The sequence below is a fragment of the Hyperolius riggenbachi genome, chromosome 1, assembly GCF_040937935.1.
Source record: "Hyperolius riggenbachi isolate aHypRig1 chromosome 1, aHypRig1.pri, whole genome shotgun sequence".
NCBI classification, from domain to species: domain Eukaryota; kingdom Metazoa; phylum Chordata; class Amphibia; order Anura; family Hyperoliidae; genus Hyperolius; species Hyperolius riggenbachi.
In genome coordinates, this window is record NC_090646.1 from 613,105,547 (window position 1) to 613,127,295 (window position 21,749).

Here is a 21,749-nt window from a genome sequence, read left to right on the forward strand (position 1 = left end):
TCGTAAGGCGTAGGTATATGTACGCTGCCGTTCAGCTGGGTGCAAGGCAAGCCGAATGATGCCCAGAGATCAGCAGGACTGCTAGCCAACAGGTACAGTTTAAAAGAAAATAAATATGTCAGCCTCCATATCCCTCCCACTTCAGGTGTCCTTTAGGAAATGCAATATGTAAGGCAACTTTTGACTTACTGTATTTTTTGGACTATAAGACTCACTTTTCCTCCCCCAAAGTGGGGGGAAAAGTCACTGCGTCTTATAGTCCATATGCAGGGAGTTCCTGACTTGTGAACGCCTGCTAATACAAACCTCCAACCTGCCGCAATGTCAAGGGCTCCCTGTACTGTGCCCATGCAGAGGAGGATACAGGGGGACATAAAGGGGCATAGAGGAGGACAGAGGTGGACACATGGGGGACACAGGAGGACACAAGGAGACACATGTACAAGGGGGCAGGAGGTACTAAGGGGGCATGATCCACAAGATGCCCCTTCACCATGGATGCACCAGGTTTACTTTATATTTTTCCCCCTGGTTTTTGTCCTCTAAACATAGGTGCATCTTATGGTCAGGAGCATTCTATAGTCCAAAAAATACGGGTAGATTAAGTAGTCCATAGCATCCCACCGCTGTGGATCACTTAACTGAAGACCTTTCACAGGTGACATCTGCCCATTGCATGTGGGGTAGGAACTTGGTTATAAGCCAGCCATTCCCACTCATGTGTCCCAGACTGGCCGGGAAGAGCTGAAATTGCAGTTGGCAGCGGTTGGGCCGTGTCCACAGAGAGGTGAGAGGCTCACAGGCTGCTGACACAAGATTGTAATCCAAACAGATATTGGCTTCATCAATTTTACCCTCCTTGTTTCAGTGGTGGCTTCTGTTCATACTTGGCTCTTCCATTATATTACTGAAATGGAGCCACCATATTATTATGTATGCCCTACTGATTTGTTCTGCAGTCACATTATCCTTGACAAGGTGACTTTATCGTCATTGTATGATGTGTTATCATTATCCTATTATGTGATTTATTTTTAGATTGTAGTCAAGGTCTTTGTAGATTGCTTTACTTTGTGCAGCTCTGGAACAAATTATTTTGAGCTTTTCAATAACACATAACTCTCATAAATGACTCAGTTCACTAAAGGCTATTAATGTTTAGCTACCAACTGGATTTTTATCTGTGTAAAGGCTGCAGTGAGGACATTTCTGTGCTTGAGCTCCTAGTCCAATCTCCCTGCTATGTCTGTTGTGAATGGGTCTTATTCTTATTAGGTCCTCCTTCAATTTATATTACACATGGAGTATATTGACTGCTTGAAGGACTTGGACACACCTATAAACTTCACTGAGGACAGTATGCCATACCTAGGAAGGTATTGATTTAAAGGATACAGGAGGTGACCTGATGAGATAGATGTGTATGTATACTGCCAAGCACACAAACAACTATGGTGTGTTCCTTTTTTCTCTGCCTGAAAGAGTTAAACATCAGGTATGCAAGTGACAGGAATTTCAGCCATAAAACACTTTCCTGGAAGAAAATTGCTTCTGAGAAGGAAATAAATAAAAAGGGTCATAGATTTTAGCTCTGGGATATGTCAATGAATGTGTCATTGAGCAGAGACAGTGAAACAGTAAAAAGCTTAAAAAGTAAATATAAACTAAAAGTTGAGGATATCTAAAAATATATATATTTAGGAGAATAAGGATAGATACAATTGTTTATCTCGTCAGTTTATTTTCACCTTGTTTTTCCTTTAAAGAGACTCTGTAACAAAATGTTGAGCCTTATTTCTTCTATCCTATAAGTTCCTATACCTGTTCTAATGTGCTCTGGCATACTGCAGCCTTTTCTAGTTGCACTGACTCTGTAATAAATCTTATCTCCTTTCCTCTGTCGGCTCTGTCGGGTTGAGGCTGCAATGTGTGGAATGTGCAGCACTGCTTGTGATAAGCAGAAGCTTTACACACCCTCTCCAAGCTCTCCTCTCAGCCTACCACACTCTGGTTAGCAGCCATGTCTTTTGTTTGTAAACACTGCCTAAAACTGGCAATTACAAGCCAGGATTGCAGCAGGGAGTGGCAGAAACAGCACAGATGGGCCCAGGAGAACATAATGAATAGAATGGTATGCTTTTTATTGTAAGAATTTTAGAGTACAGATTCTCTTTAAGGTGTGTAGGTTAATGGCTTTCAGCACCTGATCTTGCTGGTGGTGGGGGGCCATTTACAGTTTCCAGGCACAATGATTTTCTCTTGGGAGGTCCTTCCCTTTGCCTTTGGAATTCCACTTCCACCGCAAGACAACAGTGCAAGTTTTGGTCAACCTTGGTTTACTCCAGTACTTGCCAGATCTCACCAGCGTTCCTTGTTCTGCCGCCCAAGGAGGCTTCTGAAGGGAGACCAGCAACTTCACACTTTAGCATACTTTTGCTTCACTTTATACATCCTATTCTGGTCAGATCTTCATGGCTACCGTAGCGGCAAGAGGCCCACACATACTTCATCATACTTCATCCCAACAGGCAATCCCTTACTTGATGTTGCCCAGGTCCAACAACGAGAAGGTAGCAAGCTTGGAACCCACAAGTCCACAAATGATTCATGTATCAATTTTCAGTAGACTAACCTGCAGACAGTAGATATAGGAGTGTCTTATTTCATTCAGAATTCTGTTGTGTAGTATTATTCACTCCCCCGGTCTGCTGTCTTACCTGTGTGAGTGTTGCTGGGTAGATCATAGAAGGTGAAAGCAAGCTGAGCTCTCTCTACAAGGGTATTATCCATTCACAAATAAACAGAAACAGACACTACCAGAATCCATGAATCCATCAATGAAAATTCCATTCAAGATACACTCCAGATTACCTCATGGGCCCCCATACAAGATAAAATTCTAGGACATTGGGCAAAGTACTGGAGCTGGGGGCCGCAGGGTGAGATTTACATTGATCCCCTCAAGCACTTTAAACATAACAATTGATATGGGTCACCAAATCCTGCCAAGGACATCCGCTCTGTCTGAGAGTTTTAAAGTGAACCCGATGTGAGAGTGATATGGAGGGTGCCATATTTGTTTCCTTTTAAACTATACCAGTTGCCTGGCAGCCCTGCTGATCTATTTGTCTGCAGTAGTGTCTGAAGTACACCAGAGACAAGCATGCATCTTATCTTGTCAGATCTGACAATATTGTTAGAAACACCTGATCTGCTGCATGCTTGTTCAAGGTCTGTAGCTATAAGTAGTAGAGGCAGAGGATCAGCAGGGCAGCCAGGCAACGGGTATTGCTTAAAAGGAAATTACTATGTCAGCCTCCACACACCTCGGGTCCACTTTAAGCAGGGGAGGGGAGCAGTTTGATGATTAACAATTTTCAAAACACATCTAAAAGTTATCATTACCATTGATGCACCAATGAAAAGTTAATATTGTGGATGGAGTGCTATTGGTGGTCCCCTTTGGTCCAGGGTCACCAGTGCCTTCGCAACCTCTGCAACACTTGGGGCTCGATTCAGTAAACTGTGCTAAGTGTTAGCACGCCTGTGAAAAGCCCTATATCACACCTAAAGTTAGTTTAGGCATGATAAATTCACATCTAAAGACTTTAGGCGTGATAACTAGGGTGCTAACTGGGTTAGCACCCATTACTAAATTTACATCGCGTGCACAGTCCCACGCGCAAAACTTTGCGCGCGCACCGCAAAAACAGCGCACCCGATGCGCCTATAAGGTCGCATTGGGTGTCGCACCATGTGATGTTAAAGTTGCACCCAATGCGACCTTATAGGTGCATCAACACACCGTTTTCGTCGCACCGCGATGCGACATTTCGCGCACACCGCGATGTGCGCACGCAAAGTTTTCAGTGTGGGACTTTGTGCGCGATGTAAATTTAGTAAACAGTGCTAACCCAGTTAGCACCCTAGTTATCATGCCCAAAGTTTTTAGGCGTGCTAACTGGGTTAGCACCGTTTACTGAATCAAGCCCTTATTCCTATGCCAGTGACTGGAGTGCTGTCTGTACCTCATGGTGGCAGCCCAGCGAGTACACCAGGTAAGGTTGGAAGGTAAAACAGCTCCAGAACAAACAGTGATCAAACGAAAGTCTGCATTCCTGAACTCGTCTTCCTGAACTGTGTTTTTAAAAATACCCAAACATATTCTATGTTCTATGCTCATGTTTATTGATAGCACTGCCTCTCCATATTCTTAATTTTAGGGGTCACTATCAGTGCAGATCCACAGGCTCTGATCAAGGGCTTGTTCACACTAAAGGCATTTTTGCCTTTTTTTAAGCGCCGGCTATTTGCAAAATCGCCCTAAAAGCGCTTGTGTAATGATTCCCTATGGGAGAGTTCACACCTGAGCAGTTTGATTACGATCCGCTCACCAAAGCGCTGCCTGTACCATTTTCGGGGCAATTTGCCTCAATGGAAGGTATAGGGACATCGCAAAGCGCTTGAAAAAAATGTCTTGTATAGCGATTTCCCCAGCGCATTCATGAATAAATACATTGTATTTAATATTCATTTCCAGGTGAAAGAGTTCACTTCCTGACTGATGTCAGGAAGTGAAAAAAACAGAATCACTCTGCAAAAGCGCTAAGAAAAGTGGTTTATAAAAAATCGCAGCGCCTAGGTAAGCGTCAGGAGGCGCTAAAAAAAAAATCGTGCAGAAAAACCAAAACCGCTGGCATCAGCGATTTTGATTTTAGATGTGGACAAAGCCGAAGAGAGTCTCAAGGTGGCCACTAACAATACAATTTGGCGAACGAGCAGCATGTTTTGCTCATAAAAGAGTTAAATTACTGAAAATGGTGCCAACCCAATTGCTTTCACATGTTGTAGTCTGACAAGTCTACAGCTCTAGTTGAGCTCCAGTAATCATAAGCGGTTCCACGTAAGTGAGGTTCAGCTGGTCATGTGACTGCTGGCGTACTCTCTGGATCACATGACTTCTGCAGCGGCTCACTAGCTCCAGTGTGATGTGTGCTGGGCAGTACTAGGAACTGCAGCCATAATGCAGTCACCTGGGGCTCACTGAGTGCAGAACCCTTTGTACTGCCAATTCTGTTAGTAGCTGAAGGTTTCTGTCACCAATCTTTTCAGCAATGTTTTTATCACAGGGCTCACAATGGTGTTTGTTTAGGGCTATAAATCCAGGCTTGTTCAAACAGCACAAACAGTGTAAAATCCAAGGAAAAGCCTATGAAACTGAGGTGTACAGGCATTGCTGGCAGATTGACTGGTGCATGGATCTGACCACACACCAGGTGTGGGAAAATACTGTATATCTGAAAGGTTCTAGTAAAGCTTTCCTTGTCAAAAATAGCCACTGCAACCTGAGCTTTCAGCCATCTGCCCTCTCATTCTGCAGCTCTGGGAAAGGTGACAAATCCCCATCCACTTACCTGTTCTTAGACGCAAATGTAAAAGGGCAACGCGGTAATTTGGGCGGTGGATATAGCCGCAAGTGGAATATTGGTAAAATTACTGATTTTCTACTATTGGGCATTGATAATTCTGATGGTAGAATATTGGTAAATTTCACCAATACTTAAAGTGAAACAGAGACGAAGCACCCTTATGTATTTTACCATATAGATCAGTGGGAACATTAGAGAAGACACCTACCCTGCTTTCTGTTTCATTCTGTATTGCACAGCTTGTTTCTAATCAGACCTGACAAAAACCCCCGACTAAGCATTCAGTCTGGCTTTGCTATAATGACTCAGCTATAATGATTCCTGAGCAGAGCCACAAGTGGGCAGGCTTGGGCTTGAAAAGACATCAGAGAAGACAGACTCGGCTATAATGATTCCTGAGCAAAGCCAGACTGAATGCTCAGTCGGGGATTTTATCAGGGCTGATAACAGACAGGCTGAGCAGTGAAGGATGAAACAGAGAGCAGGGTAGGTGTTTTCTCTAATGTTCCCACTGATCTATATGGTAAAATACATGAAGGTGGTTCGTCTCTGGTTCACTTTAACCATTGGTAAAGCTAACACTGTTCTCACATAAGCCCTACCTTTACTGATGCATATTCCATGTTTTTCTATACTAAACCCAACCCTAGTCACACACTAACCCTCTTTGTACCGATACCTAACACTTCAGCTACGCACACATGCTGAACTAAACGGAGCCTAAAGACTGCATCGGGCGAGAATCGTCACTGTACAGCGGCTGCCCAACATCTGCTGAAGATCCAGTATGCCAGAACTTTATTGGTCCCTGATGCCTGAGCACTGCATGACCGCCTTGTTTTCCCATGCCCACAGGAATTTGCTCTTGTGATGCTTGTTCTCCTTTCACCTCCCCCCCGCCCCCCCTTCCCAGAGCAATAAATGCATTGCGAGCCTGAAGGCTAGTGACACATCTGTAAAGCTTCACCCAGTGTGTATGGTGCTTAACCTTCACCCTCGCTGCATTTCTCAGTGATATCTGCGCCACACTACATACTTCCTTCCCTCCACTATCTACCTGTCACCACCCACCTAATCCAAATTTTTTGGGGGCACCCGTGGAGCCAAAGGATCCCCTGGGCATCGATATAGCTGCAACTTACATTGTGGTCTAGGTCAGTGATGGCTAACCTTGACACTCCAGCTGTGATAAAACTACAAATCCCATCATGCCTCTGCCTCCCCGAGTTATGCATAGAGCTGTAAGAGTATTGCAATGGCTCATGGGACTTGTAGTTCCACCACAGCTGGAGTGCCAAGGTTAACCATCATTGGTCTAGGACTAGGTGGTGCCGGCTTCAAATTACCTTAGGCTGCAGAGTGAGAAGGTTGGAGACTGAAAGTCGAGTTTGTACACAAGAATTAATGCGCTTGTTCTCCAACTGAGGGCTTTGCACTAGATGCATGGAGCTGGAAGACACCACCACATGATCTGCCAACAGCCACAGAGAAGGTGAGTATTTTCACTGGCTTTGCTGTTACTGCTGTAGTGTGTATAATAAAATAACAACTATCATAAAAACATATATTTTTTTAATGCAATGATTTTAAAAGACTTTCAAGTAGTCGTGTTGCTTTTTGTAGTGACTCTTGGTTAAAGCTTTGTCTCATTATCATCTTTTTTTATTTGTGTTACTGTGAAGGAGTCCGCTGGAGGGGACATCCAGTCTCCTTTGACGCCGGAAAGCATCAACGGAACCGATGATGAAAGAACAACCCCAGAAGTGACGCAAAACTTTGAACCAAGGGCTGAACCTACGCAGAATGCATTGCCATTTACACATAGGTACCCATTCAGTTCACAAATCCTGATTAACTGATTTGTATGTGTCACAGCTGTGCACAGTTTAGTAGCATTCTCTGATCCACTGCAAGTTTGTCTAATGAAGACCCCTGGACGTTGCGGGGGGTGGTTACTGCATCCTCCCTATAACCTGTAATCTATGCAGTGCTGTACTTGCATAATGTGACCTGTAACTTATTTCCCCGCAGATGTGTAGCAGCAACCTACTGTATATACTCGACTATAAGCCTAAACATTTAGGTCTGACTTAAACCATAGGGGGGCAGAAATGGATTAAGATATAATGGAGCTCCAGGCAGTGTAGTATATTTGGGGCCCCCTCGTGGCCCCGTTGTGAAGCTGAAGTGAAGAGAGGTCAAAGAAGGTGGTAGGTGGGCCTCTTGACTGCCACTAGGCCCCAAGCACTTGACTAGGATGCCTGGTGGAGGATCCTGCTTTGATAGGGCGCGGCATATACAAGGGTCAGACCTAAATTTCTGTAAAATGAAGGTTCTGCTGTGGCAATTTGCACTACTTAAAGGGATACTGTAGGGGGGTCGGGGGAAAATGAGCTGAACTTACCCGGGGCTTCTAATGGTCCCCCGCAGACATCCTGTGTTGGCGCAGCCACTCCCCAATGCTCCGGCCCCGCCTCCGGTTCACTTCTGAAATTTCTGACTTTAAAGTCAGAAAACCACTGCGCCTGCGTTGCCGCGTCCTCGCTCCCGCTGATGTCACCAGGAGTGTACTGCGCAGACACAGACCATACTGGGCCTGCGCTGTGCGCTCTTGATGACATCAGCGGGATCGAGGACACGGCAACGCAGGTGCAGTGGTTTTCTGACTTTAAAGTCAGAAATTCCAGAAGTGTACTGGAGGCGGGGCCGGAGCATCGGTGAGCGGCTGCGTGGGCACAGGATGTCTGTGGGGGACCATTAGAAGCCCCGGGTAAGTTCAACTCATTTTCCCCCAACCCCCCTACAGTATCCCTTTAACTCTGCCCCTTCCCACAGTACCATCTCCCTTTAGTGTGTCTTCCTGTTAGCACTGCTGGTGCTTGGGAACCTCCATGTGCTGCTGTATAGAGGTCTGCTCAAACCAGGGCTGTGGAGTCGGGAAAAAAATCTTCCGACTCAGACTCCGACTCCTCGGTTTATGAAACCACGACTCCGACTCCGGGTATCCACAATGGCTCTGACTCCTTAGTCTAATACTTAACAGGGCTGTGGATTTTGTACAAAAATCATCCGACTCAGACTTCGACTCCTCCTCAGTTTATGAAATGAACGACTCCGACTCCTGGTGCCCAAAATTGCCCAGACTCCGACTCCTCGACTCCTACTCCATAGCCCTGGCTCAAACTGTATTGTTAAATAATACCTGAAGGGAAAAAAATTGCCCCTAGGTGGTAGTAACCTCGAGAGGGGAAGCCTCTGGATCCTGAAGATGCTTCCCTCGTCCTCCTCTGAAGCCCCATTCCAGTGGGACCCCCTGAAGTCCTCCTACAAGGGCTTCCTGGCATTTTGCGCAGTAGTCATCGGGCTCCAGAACAATAATAATCCAGTGGTGCAAGCTGCCTGCGCAGTAGAGCAGACCTGATTGGGTGTCGGCTATTTCCAAGAGTAAAATACACTATAATTGTATTTTCTCCTATGTTGCTGTCACTTACAGTAGCAAGTAGAAGTTTTCAAAAGCACTCCCTGAAATGGACTTTTGCAATGGTGCTGAAAAGCCAATCTCCTCCCAGGCACACTATTCTGGCTATTGGAGTGTGGCATTGCTATCCAAGGACTGTTCTTGAAAATAAAGGAATTCCTGAGAATCCATAAGGAAATGGATTACTTACTAAAATGATGGGAACATAGGAAAAAAGTAATTTATTGTGCATTTTACGATGGAAGAAATGTACAACTAATACACATGTATTTTAAGTTTTACTAATTTTCACAACCGTAGTCCTTTAAGGAATTAAACAGCCGTAATATCATTTTGTGGGAAGTTGCAACATCCTAAAGAACATTTCCTAGTGATGTTCAATGTACGGTATATACAATCATTTTAGTATTGAATATTGTCATACAAAGCTTTTGTATACAATGCTCTATGCATAATCTATTGCTTCCCTGGTTAGTACAGGTAAATATCATGGTGCGTACCTCCTGGTCTTCTGCATCGCTTGTGCTTTGTGCATGTTCTTCAGATGCTGTTTAGAAGTCTTCCTAGTCCTTCAGTGTCCATTAAAATATTGATTTAGTGCTGGGCATGTGAAGATCGCCTATAGAGAGAAAAGCAGGTGCCTCCACAGGAAGGCTCCCACTGGTTCTTGGTTCCTCTCTTATTTACTTTGCTCATCACCTAATGCTAACGTGATGGAGGTGAAGATCATCCAGATGCATATTCATCTGGTAGCCATTTTTTTGTTTCATCCTGTAAATGCACTATGGGAAGGTAAGGGGAGTGGCTTGCAATGATAGGTCTGCTGCCATTTTACTTTCTCAGTAGTTTCAGTGTCTGGGTACATCTAACTGCAGCATAGGTTAATTTGGGTGTTGGGTAAAGCTGGCACTGAGAGTATCAGTGAATGGCTGCTACTGATACTATAAGATACCAGCTTACCACTGTGACTTTCACGTTTTCTCTTCACTTCTTCCCACAGCAATCTGATATACCGAGGTGTCAAAAAAGTGATGAGATAAACAATTGTATCCATCCCCCTTCTCCTAAAAATTATTTTATACAGTATTTACATCTACCTTTTAAAGTCAATGTTACGCCTCGTAAAAAAACAAAAGTCAGATACTCACCTAAGGAGAGGGAAGGCTCTGAGTCCTAATGAGACTTCCCTCTCCTCTCCTGGTGCCCGGTCCCACTCAGGATCCCCCTGTAGCAGTATTCGACCAGTTCGGTCAAATACTGCCACTTCCGCCGCTGAAGGAAGGTTTCGGAAGTCTTTGGGAGCACTCGGGCTCCCGAGGACGCGGCCGCTCCATACTGCGCTCTCGCGCATGCGCAGTATGGAGCCATTTGTCTTTGCGAGGACTCGGCTCCCGAAGACTTCCGAAGTCCCCACGGCGGCAGATGCGAACGGGGGAGCCAGCGCAGCACCGAGGGCACCGGGAGAGGAGAGGGAAGGCTCATTAGGACCGAGCCTTCCCTCTCCTTAGGTGAGTATCCGACTCTTTTTTTTAATTTAATATGGTTCCCATTAGCTTTACGCTTTTACTGTTTCATTGTTACTGCTCAATTACAGTTTAATTGAAGTATGCCAGAGCTAAAATCTATGAACTATTGACCCTTTTTATCTCTTTCCTGCTCTCAGAAGCCATTTTCTGCCAGGAAAGTGTTTCATGGCTGTCATTCCTTATCAGTGAGGGTTATGCTATAGTTCCACCCAGTCCCGACCCGGACAGAAACTGCATTTTGCATTCCTGATATTTATCTTTTTCAGGAAGAGAAAAAAAAAAAGGGAACACAACACAGTGATTTGTGTGCTTGGCACTGTACATGCACATGTTTATCTCACCATGTTACATCGGTATTTAAGCAAATCCCTTATGCTACCTGAGAGGGGCGTAACTAGAAATCACTGAGCCCCCTGCAAAAATTTGGATGGCCCTCCCGCGGGTGCAGGGGCTGCAGCCCCTGTTGTTACGCCACTGCTACCTGATTCCTAACCATACTCTTCCCCCAGCATAAATCCATTCCTGACACGAAACCTTCCCTACGAGGTAAAGCTCTTTGTAACCATAACCTAACCCTTCCCTGACTCATGCCTTGCCCTTAAACCTAACCTCCACCTACCTAATCCCCTAACTTCAAAGTAAACCCGCCGCAAGAGTGATATGGAGGCTGCCATATTTATCTCCTTTTAAACAATTCCAGTTGTCTGGCTGTCCTGTTGATCTTCTGACATCAATAGTCAGAGTCACACACCTGAAACAAGCATGTGGCTACTCTACTCAGACTAGAGTCAGAGCACCTGATCTTATTCAGGGTCTAGGGCTAAAAGTATTAGAGGCAGAAGATCTGGGGGACAGCCATGCAAATTGTATTGTTTAAAAGGAAATAAATATTGCGGCCTCCATATCACATTCACCTTTAACCCTCCTAAAATCATGCCTAACGCTAAGTACCCATCATCTTCACTTTTGACAGGAATCCCAGCACAAGTGGCCAGTCGCCATGTGCCACCTAGTGGCTGCACTGTATAATTTGGACACTGGTGCTCGGTGCCCAAATTATACAATATAACCAATAGCCGGTGCTTAGCTGTTGTTGTAATCAACAACCTAGTGTTGGACACTCAAATTATACACCTGGTGCCACAAAGCTAAAAAGCTGTATTGTATCTAGCGCAGTGCAAGGGTTACATTTGCCCAAAACTGTTTTCAGAAGGTGAAGTTAGAGAAGATGATTGCTGGAGACCTCACAGCCACGCCCTGCAAACAGGTGTGAAGAGTAAAGAGGAGGACCTGGTGTCTCTGGGAACCTTGCTGAGGTGGCGTGCCCTTCTGTGCTGTTTCCGAGGGGGTCATTTTGGTTACAGTCGTCCTCTCATCCTTGTTAAATCATTATAGACAAGGATTTTGTATTTTAAATGGTGACTATAAATCCTTTGGGCACATTATATAAGCCAAAGTACAATGTAAAGTCTATGGTGATCTGTAAGGTGCTAGCTAGGGGATCCTGCCGTCCACATAGCATGACCGCAGTTTGCGTAGTGTCTGCCCTGTCATTTAGGTCTCGGAATCCTCATCGCACCTTGCTGAATATATATTACAGTGTATATATATATGTCAAATTATATGGTGCTGTATAACCCTACCTGAATTATTTTGAGTGTTAATGAAAAGAAACTTAGAGCCCGATCCGATTCACTTTTCCTTTTAAGTATTCACCTAGGAGATAATTTTTTAATCTTCTGTTTAACCCAGTCCTGGGCAAACTAGGGTCTGTGGGCACTATGAAGGCATCCTGCTTATACGGAGCCACCTTCCCCTTCTCCCTTACAGCTTTCTTTAAAATATACGTGTAGAGCACATAAAAGAGGTAACGTTACGTAATGGCTCGTTCCAGCGGCGATCTCCATAGCAACGGTGTCGTCATGTGACCTGCCGTCATTCCGTGCCAGTGCGTCACATGATGCCATCGTCGCCACTGGAATTAGCAATTGGGTGATTTACACCCAATTACCCAATCGCCCCTTGGCCACACAAGTCTAGAGGGAGGGAGCGAGAAGGAGCGGGCCGCATAGGGGCGCATTCCAGAGGCCCCATTTGCAAAAACAAAATTGCCTACTTTTGGTTTAAAATAACTTTTGCACTGTGCAGTTGAAAAAGTATCAAAGTAGGTAATAAAAAGTCCTGTCAAAAATTATTCGGAGTATTTTCCTGCTTGCTTGTGGCTTCAAAGGCATTCTATTTAATGTGAAAATATCACCTCATATCAGAAAAAGTGAAGTGGATCTGGCCCTTTGTCTTTTGAATTATTGCATAGGTTTGAAGCACACACACACACATTTCTTACGGAGTTGACGTTGCTGTCGTGGATTCTGTAATGTCTTTGTAGCGTGACTTTGTAGGAAATGGTTTTTATAGTATTTGGTAAATCCTGTTTTTGTACTAGTTTATGCAATATTTTCTAGCGAACTGTTTTGTGTCGTCAAAGGATTTTTTACTAGATTTGTAGTAGCTGAACTTGTGCATTTTTTTATTTTTGTACTAACGATCCTTATGCTTCACTTCTATAATGTTAATCAGCGCTGGGTAATATGTTGGCGCTTTATAAATACAATAAATAATAATAATAATAAATGACCAAATTTACAGGGGAAGACTTTTCTCAAATCAAATCTTAACTAAATGTCCCTTTGCTTGATCCCACCTCTGCCATGCTTAAAATACATAAATAACATTGTGTTACTAACATACACGGCCATCCAACCTAGCTGGCCAGAGGTACAGAATGTGTTCTCTGTGTGTCATGGGGCAGCCATATTGCTTTCGGCACATTCTGAAAATAACGGTTTTCACGCTCTTTGACTCTAAAAACAAATAAACAAAAAATTATACCCAGAGATCAGGTAAACTCTGAAGAAAATCCGAAGCCAGATGAAAAAGAAAAGTCAGATACTATCTTATAGAGTCTCCCCTGTCCTCTCTCAGTGATCGTTCCAGTGCTGTCCCCCATTCACATTTGCAGCTGCTGGGAGCGCTTGGAAGCACTCACAGACACAGAACATTTATATCGCGCTTTTCTCCTGGTGGACTCAAATTCCCAGAGCTGCAGCCGCTAGGACACTCTCTATAGCCAGTAGCAGTGTTAGGGAGCCTTGCACAAGGTCTCCTACTGAATAGGTGGTGGCTTACTGAACAGGAAGAGACGAGATTTGAACCGAGGTCCCCTGTTTCAGAGGCAGGGCCCTTAACCAGTATACTAGGGGACACGTGCAATACGGAACTACCTGTCTTCGAAGACACAAGTGCTTCCAATGCCTTCTGAAGGTCCCTGAAGGCGTATTGGACCAGTTGTTTGAATATGTGGAATGGGGGTGACAGCCCTGGAATGAGGGGACCGGGCAAGGATAGGGTAGGCTCTATAGGATCCAGAGCCTTCCTTCTCCATAGGTCAGTAATGGATGTATTTATTTTTAAGTCACTTAAAGGTACACTATTTTTTTTTAATTGAGATGGGAATAGTATGCAAAGTGCTCCTAACTACTGGTGTATACATTTCACTGCTTATCTTTTGTTTACTGTATCAAGTTCCTTTCACAATTTACTCACAAGTTTCAGCAAAGCTTACTAGAGGTGAGTCCTGAAGACAGGTTTGAGAACCTCTAATGCTCTAATACATAGGCATGTCCCCATCTAATAACTGGAGCTCTGGATCTAAAGCTTACTGGTGATAAGTCCTGAAGACAGGTTTGAGAACCTGTGCTCTAATACATATTGTATAGTAGGGAGGCATTTCCCCTCCTTATGACTGGAGCTCTGAAAGTTGCAGCAAAGCTTACTTGTGGTGAGTCCTAAAGACAGGTTTGAGAACCTATTCTCTAATACATATAATAGGGGGCAGTTTCCCATCTTATAACTGGAGCTCTGGAAGCTTTGGCAGAGCTTAGGAGATAACTACAAGGTATGTGTATGTTGATTCCAATCATCCCGATTCCCACCAAAGTGTATCTGTATTTAGGAACAGGAAATGCAAGCAAGAGCTATGGGTAAGCAACCTCCAACACACATACACACACGAACATGAGTCCACACATTTTTTGTTTATACAGTTGAACTTCTATTTAAGTAGCAATTCTTCACAATTATTGAGTCTTTCGTTGAGTCTCTATGAAGTTAACAGCACTGCCTGTGTGGTTAACCCCGCTCTGCTCCTCTAGGGTATATAAACTTTTGTTAGGGGAGCAGCAGAAGTGGAAATAACCCTTTAGTGTCTGGCAACTTTCACTCAGTATCAACACCACATGTAAAGTACGTACCGTAACAATCTCCAGAATTTCTGAAAAGCAAGCTGGCTGCCCCCAAGGAGGAGACACAACAGATGTACAGCTCTGGCCAGCAAGGTGAGATGGCCCTGTGTTATTTATATATGAAGACCATGGCAGTGATGGAATCAAGAAAGTATACATTAAAGTGGAACAACAGACAAGCTTTTTTAGTTATGGATAGAGGGTGAAAGAGACTTCTGTAAGTTATTTATACAACTCTATGCTCTGTTTAGGACATTTCTCTTTACTTACTGTCATAGCTACAGAGTCACAGTAAGTAAGGTGATATCTATCCAGTGGGACCAAAGATGGCTATAAAACCATTTTTAGAAGTATTGTTGTGAAACGTTTATTCATAGTCTTTATCCTTGTAAGAAGCTTTGACTTACTTCCTGTAATTTTAACATGGTCACTTAAAACGGGAAGTGAGATTTGGACATGTTTTATAAGTGTGGATTGCACAGAAATTCTCCTGAAAGTTGGAAAATCCCGGCATGGCAGTATTATGGACTTGGACAACTAGAATATTGACCTCTATGGAGGTTGCCGACAGTGTGACATTTGTTATAAGCTATGCTTGAACAGAAGGCTTCACTTGGAGAAAGGGGGCTCTCTGGGTAGAGTCACTCTTGCTGTGGGGTTTCTCTACTGATGTCTCCAAGAATACTGGAAACCAGAATCTAATTTGACCCACCAGTGCCCAAAAGTTTTGCCCAGTGTTAGGGCAGTAAGGAACGACAGGCCTGACAATTGTAGCTTGCGGTGACGCTTCCTTACACCGTAGTAGCAATGTTAAGTAATAAATTACGTGATCTACCTCTTGTCGTATGTAGGATTGTACTATAGTGATATTGTGAAGTGTCATAACAGACATAACGTCATTTTGTACATGATCTGGTTGGTATTTAAATATCCTTTTACTACTCAACATAAATGTCAAAGTTTTTGTTATAAGTTAGAGTAACAAGTGTAATAAACTGTTAACTAGCAATGCAAAAGAAAACAAACCGAGTTGTATGCACTAATAAATGCATACCGTATTATATAACTTTCAAATAGAATTTCAGTTTATGTTGTTTGAATTGTTAATATCAGTAGTTGTAACGATTTGCTAGACTTTGGCTGTATTTTTTACTGCTTTCAGCAACCCTCATTGTCCAGTATTACACAGGTAAAGGTTGCAAATGCTTACCTCCTAATAGCAGGAGATACATGGAGACCTTCTACAAAGGATCACTTATATTCTCCAGTTATCCCAGGGTTTGGGGAACCTTACCTAATTAGGGTATGTTACTTAGGAAGAGCTAGTTGCGTGTGGTCCGGTATTAGTCATTGAAAGAATCAGAAGTCATAACAGACGTAACAACAAAAGTTATTTAGGTGAGACCTTTAATGACTAACTGTACAAAATGTCTTTGCAAGCTTTCGAAACTTCAAGGTTCTTCTTCAGGCATGTTACAGACCGGGTCAGAACCATACCTGAAGAAGAAACTTTGAGTTTCGAAAGCTTTAAAAAACAGTTACAGTTAGTCATTAAAAGTATCACCTAAACAACTTTTGGTCTTCAGATTCTAACCTTGGAAGTAATACTGAGGAAGGTGGGATACGATGTTGGGTATTCAGACACTGGTGACTTTGTCAAGAATGCCTCCATTCATGTATCTGTGGATAACTGGTGTCTGAGTTCATTTTGCAATTTTACATCTGAGTCTAATGTCTAGATCACAACATATGAATTAAAATATGACCTGGGACACCGGTTGCTGCATCAAAGTCTTAAAATTGTTCTTTCATTCACATCTCAACAGGAATGTGATTTATGATTTCTTGGAGAGAATCATTTGGGTGATACTGAACTTAGCTTGTTTCTTTTGTACTTCTTCCTGTATCAGTGTTGTGTAGTCAGTGAAAAAAGAAAAATTGAGGCCATACCAATTTAGCTGCTCTCATAAGATAAGTATTTATTGCAATAATGCATCAATTGCAGTCAATTACAGCAATTGCCACACAGTTATGGCTAAAAGTGCATAAAGACAAGAGTGCTTGTTTTGGGACTATGCATAACACTAAACTTACCCTAAACACCAAACATAATATAGCATAGTATGAATACAGAGGCTTCAAAAGGATAAAAGAATCTAAAAAGTTTAAAACATGAGGAGGCAGTGGTGGACTTGCCTCCTCCAAGCAGACACAAAAATTGCCAATGTATTTGTCAAATACAACAAGTTTATTTACATACTCCAATCTTTCACCTTGAGTCTCACCTCTGCTAACCTTGACCAGGTAGTGACAGCCGGTGCTCCTCTCCTGCAGGTACACTACTCCTGCAAACCAACACAATCTAATACGTAGAAGAAGGCACTCCACAGGCTTCAAACTTGTGTTTGACTTCTTTATTGAGCAACAGGACACACTACATGTTACGGGTACTCTGACCCTTCATCAGGTAAGGAAGGGAAGGGTCAGATTACCCGTAATATGCAGTGAAGCCTGTGGAGTACCTTCTTCTATGTATAAGTTTATTTACATACTCTGGGGGACAATGCAACACGTTTCGCAGGTTTGATCCCGCTTCATCAGGCAATAACAATGGAGCAATAGCATATGTGGTCAGTAGAAGAGCCAGGCACCTCTGTCATAATAACATAATAAGCTCAGATGGCACCATGAAAAACACCTCTCTAGGGGTCCAGTATGATGCATCTTAGGCCAAAAATTCAAAATCAAAAACTCTGAACCAGGGGGTTGTCAGTCCATCCAAACTGAACTTGATGACCCTCAGATATATCAAGGTAGGCATAATCCAAGCATCCAAGAAACTGCCAAACAGCTTGCGGTGTGGGATAGTAGAACCCAGTAGTGTTAACACCAAGTCCCGAGACATACAGTAGGCCAAATCAATATGATAGAAGAAGTACATGTCCACAAAAATGAACAATAAAACATACGACCTGGAAAATGATGATTGCCGATCATTACCCATCTTGATATATCTGAGGATCATCAAGTTCAGTTTGGATGGACTGACGCGCCTGGGTCAGAGTTTTTGACTTTGAATTTTTTGGTCCAAGATGCATCATACTGGCTTTATGGAACGGTAGAGGAGTTTTTTGAAGGTGCCATCTGAGCTTATTGTGTTTAATGTTTAGGGTTATGCATAGCCCCAAAACAAGCACTGTTGTCTTAATGCATTTTTAGCTATAACTTTATGGCAATTGTGGTTATTGACTAGAATTGATGCATTACTGCAATAAATACTTATCTTATGAGTGCAGATATACTGGTTTGGTCTAATTTTTTTAGGATTTTCTACCAGTGCTAGTACCTGAGTGTCTAGTCAGTAATATTGTTAACAGCTGTTGATTTGTATTTCTTTGTGTAGTCAGTGATTTGGGACACTCTTGTAAAATGTATATGTTTTGCATATGGAACCCATTCGAAGGTTATCCAAACTTGCCAACATTCTTGATTTGGAACAAGTAGGCAGCACTTTTGTCCACTCCATGCCCATCTCCAGCTATATAAATAACCTTCCCTCTTGTACTGCTCATTATGATGAACATTGTAGGAAATTTGGGACTGTTGGCAAGCATGGACATAGTACGGAAGCAGCGCTATACACAACCGATTTATGGCTAGAACAGATGCTCATGAGAATGAACCTGATTTTGATTCATAACATATTTTCTCCTAAGTTAACAGGTAGTAACCTCCAGAAAGGACTGTAAGTCATAGCCAGCCCATGTGATGGCTGTATCTTGAGGGCCAAGAACACCCAGGGTAAACTTTACTTAAAGAGAAAAAGAGACAAAGCACCCTCATGTATTTTATTACATTTATCAGTGGGAACATGACAGTAAACACCTACCCTGCTTTTAGTTTCATTCTTATATGCTTAATTCGTCTATTATCAGATGTGATAAGAATCCCGACTGGCTCAGTCTAGGTTTGACCTGGAATCATTATAGCTGAGTCACTCTTCTGTCGTGTCTTTTCAAGCCCAAGCCTGCCACCCCCTGGCTCAGATTTCCTGCTTTGCATACTGAGAGCTGTGATGACATGGGAGGGGCTGCTCCTGCTGACAGAGAATCTCTGAAACAGACACGTGTGGCAATATGATCTGTGTGCACTCTGTCTACATAGATACTGATGATGACTGCAGTTTCATACCTATGAGAGACACTTCCTACAGGCAGCTGCACATCATACCAAAATAAAAGCACACAGATGAAAGGCTGCAGCCTTTCTCATATAGCCTAGATAGCAGAATAGTCTCATATAGCCTAGACAGCACATCCAGAACAACTGATAACCTGGAAGCAGAAGGGATATGACCCGGCGGCCATATTTGATTTTTCATGGAGCAATAATGGATAAACACTATAAAAGGCACACCAGAGTGGTGAAATTATCAGGTAGAGCATTTATTCTTTACAAGCTATCGACTGATATGTTTATTTTGTGTGAAACGTTCATCTCTGGTTCCCTTTAAAGAGGAACTTTACCGAAAGATAGTAGCAGGGGGGAATAATACATCAATACATTCCAAAGTGAGAAGTAAAAAGTAGAAGAGAGATCAAGAAATGATTGATATTCGCTATGTGGCTCGTTCATGTTGTTTGAACCCCAATGAGACTGTGGGTCATCTTTACTGCTGGCAGACGAGAAAAAAACTAGATGACACCAACTGCCATTATCTATAACTACACCCATTAACAATGTGATGGGCTACAGGTTGTGCGTGTGTGTGCATATATATGGAAACGGTTATTTCCCTCAATGCAACAAGGTTCACAGACCCTGTTATGGCCTTGGCTCTGACATCATGACGTGGGAGGGGTTTCACCACAATATCAGCCATACAGGCGTAACTGAGGATCTGTTAGAGAAAAGGTAAAGATTTCTCCTGGGAAAGGGGGGTGTCGGCTACTGATTGGTGACATACAGCTGCCCCAAACTGTCTGGAAGTCATCAGGTCTGAATGGAAGAGATGCTTCGCTGCTATATGAATGGATGAAGACCCAGCTCACTTCAATTGCTTTAGAAGAACAGAAGAATGTTCTTTTCCTGTTTTCGTGTATTAACGTAACTGTCATTTCTCACCTTTATTTTGCTTAAAGAGCAGATTTTTTTTATTACGGCATTACCTTTTCAGTTTGTCTTATAGCTATCATGCATTCATGTTACTGAGGTCAGATCAGCCAGTCTTGCTAAATAAAATATTAAGTATTCAGAGTTGGAGATTTTAGTTTCTAGCTTACCTGACAAATTCCTAATAATAAATTCCTAATAAGCGGATCCGAGGTGAAAAATTAACTATAACAAGTAACTTGTCTATATATCTTATCTAAAGTTTAGATAGTTTACACAGCAAATTTAGCTGCAAACAGCTTCAACAGTTAATGATTATTTATTTATTCCTGTGATACAATGAGGGCAGCCATGTTCTGTTTGTCACAGGCTGAGGGCTGGAGATGCTATCAGCTTGCCTGTGTGTAATGTGACAAATTTAGTCCCCTCTCCTCCTCCCTCCTCCCCTCTGCCTCTGAAATCTCTGGCTAGTAACCTCCTCCTCCTGCCCATAAGCCCTTGCTACTGTCTGAAAATGCCAAGGCACTCTAAAAAGCTGTGGGCGAGGCTTGTTTAGTTTATAGGGAAATAGAGTATTAACCACCCTGGCGTTCTGATAAGATCGCCAGGGAGGCTGCGGGAGGGTTTTTTTTAAATTAAAAAAAAACTATTTCATGCAGCCAACTGAAAGTTGGCTGCATGAAAGCCCACTAGAGGGCGCTCCGGAGGCGTTCTTCCGATCGCCTCCGGCGCCCAGAATAAACAAGGAAGGCCGCAATGAGCGGCCTTCCTTGTTTTGCTTACACCGTCGCCATAGCGACGAGCGGAGTGACGTCATGGACGTCAGCCGACGTCCTGACGTCAGACGCCTCCGATCCAGCCCTTAGCGCTGGCCGGAACTTTTTGTTCCGGCTGCGCAGGGCTCAGGCGGCTGGGGGGACCCTCTTTCGCCGCTGCTAGCGGCGAATCGCCGCAGAGCGGCGGCGATCGGGCAGCACACGCGGCTGGCAAAGTGCCGGCTGCGTGTGCTGCTCTTTATTTGGCGCAAATCGGCCCAGCAGGGCCTGAGCGGCAGCCTCCGGCGGTGATGGACGAGCTGAGCTCGTCCATACCGCCCAGGTGGTTAAAACAAAACAAAAAAAAAGTATTTGGCTTGAGGAATGTCCTATAAACTATATGAAAGGAACACAATTATGCAATGAGTAAAAGTTTATCTCGGATCCACTTTAAGCTTTTCATCACACGATCCAAGTACAATTGAGTCTCCTGCATGCACCACCAGCCTAAAGGACAAACACATGAAGACCATGTGGTCTTGCCTGGTTCCTGGATACACTCTGACTCTCTATTTAAACCTGTCAACACATTTTCTAAAAAAAAAAATGCCATTTGACATAATTTAGCGTCATGTAAAAACACTATATGTATTTAGCATTCTCTTTCATGGCCTCTGAAGAAAACAAGAACAAGAACATTGAAGATGTACTTTAGATCTATCTTCCTATCTCTGCTATATTTATACCTTGTTAAAATCGAGCTTCCATCCCTACTTGCCTACAGTCCCAGATTTCATCCTCGAACTAAGTGCAGCTTGAAGTCCAAATGGGTGGGTCTTAGCTGGGATGTGGGAGTGGTCGTCTGTAGCTCACTGCTGTGTCCTTTTTGGAAATGTATGCCTTATGTTAAGCTCCATCTACACAATACGATTCTTTATACGATCCGATTACGATTCTATTTACGATCTATTTACGATCCGATTAAATCCAACATGTCCGATCGGGATTCGATTCGATTCAATTCGATTTGCCATTGTTTTGTAATAGCAAATTGAATCGAATCGAATCCCGATCAGACATGTTGGATTTAATTGTATCGTAAATAGAATCGTAATTGAATCGTATAAAGAATCGTATCGTGTAGATTG

The 21,749-nt window shown here is 43.3% G+C and overlaps 1 protein-coding gene across 2 annotated transcripts in view; it reads left to right on the forward strand.

The window, feature by feature from the left end:
* The window catches only part of HOMER1 (homer scaffold protein 1), a 130,705-nt gene that overhangs the window by 54,865 nt on the left and 54,091 nt on the right, over positions 1 to 21,749 (forward strand). For both annotated transcript variants that reach the window (XR_011023458.1, XM_068250201.1), the window contains exon 7: positions 7,112 to 7,254. Coding sequence is in view for 1 of the 2 variants with exons in the window: in XM_068250201.1 (XP_068106302.1) it covers positions 7,112 to 7,254 (143 nt within the window). In the remaining variant the exon portion in view is untranslated. The remainder of the gene's footprint in view (positions 1 to 7,111; positions 7,255 to 21,749) is intronic.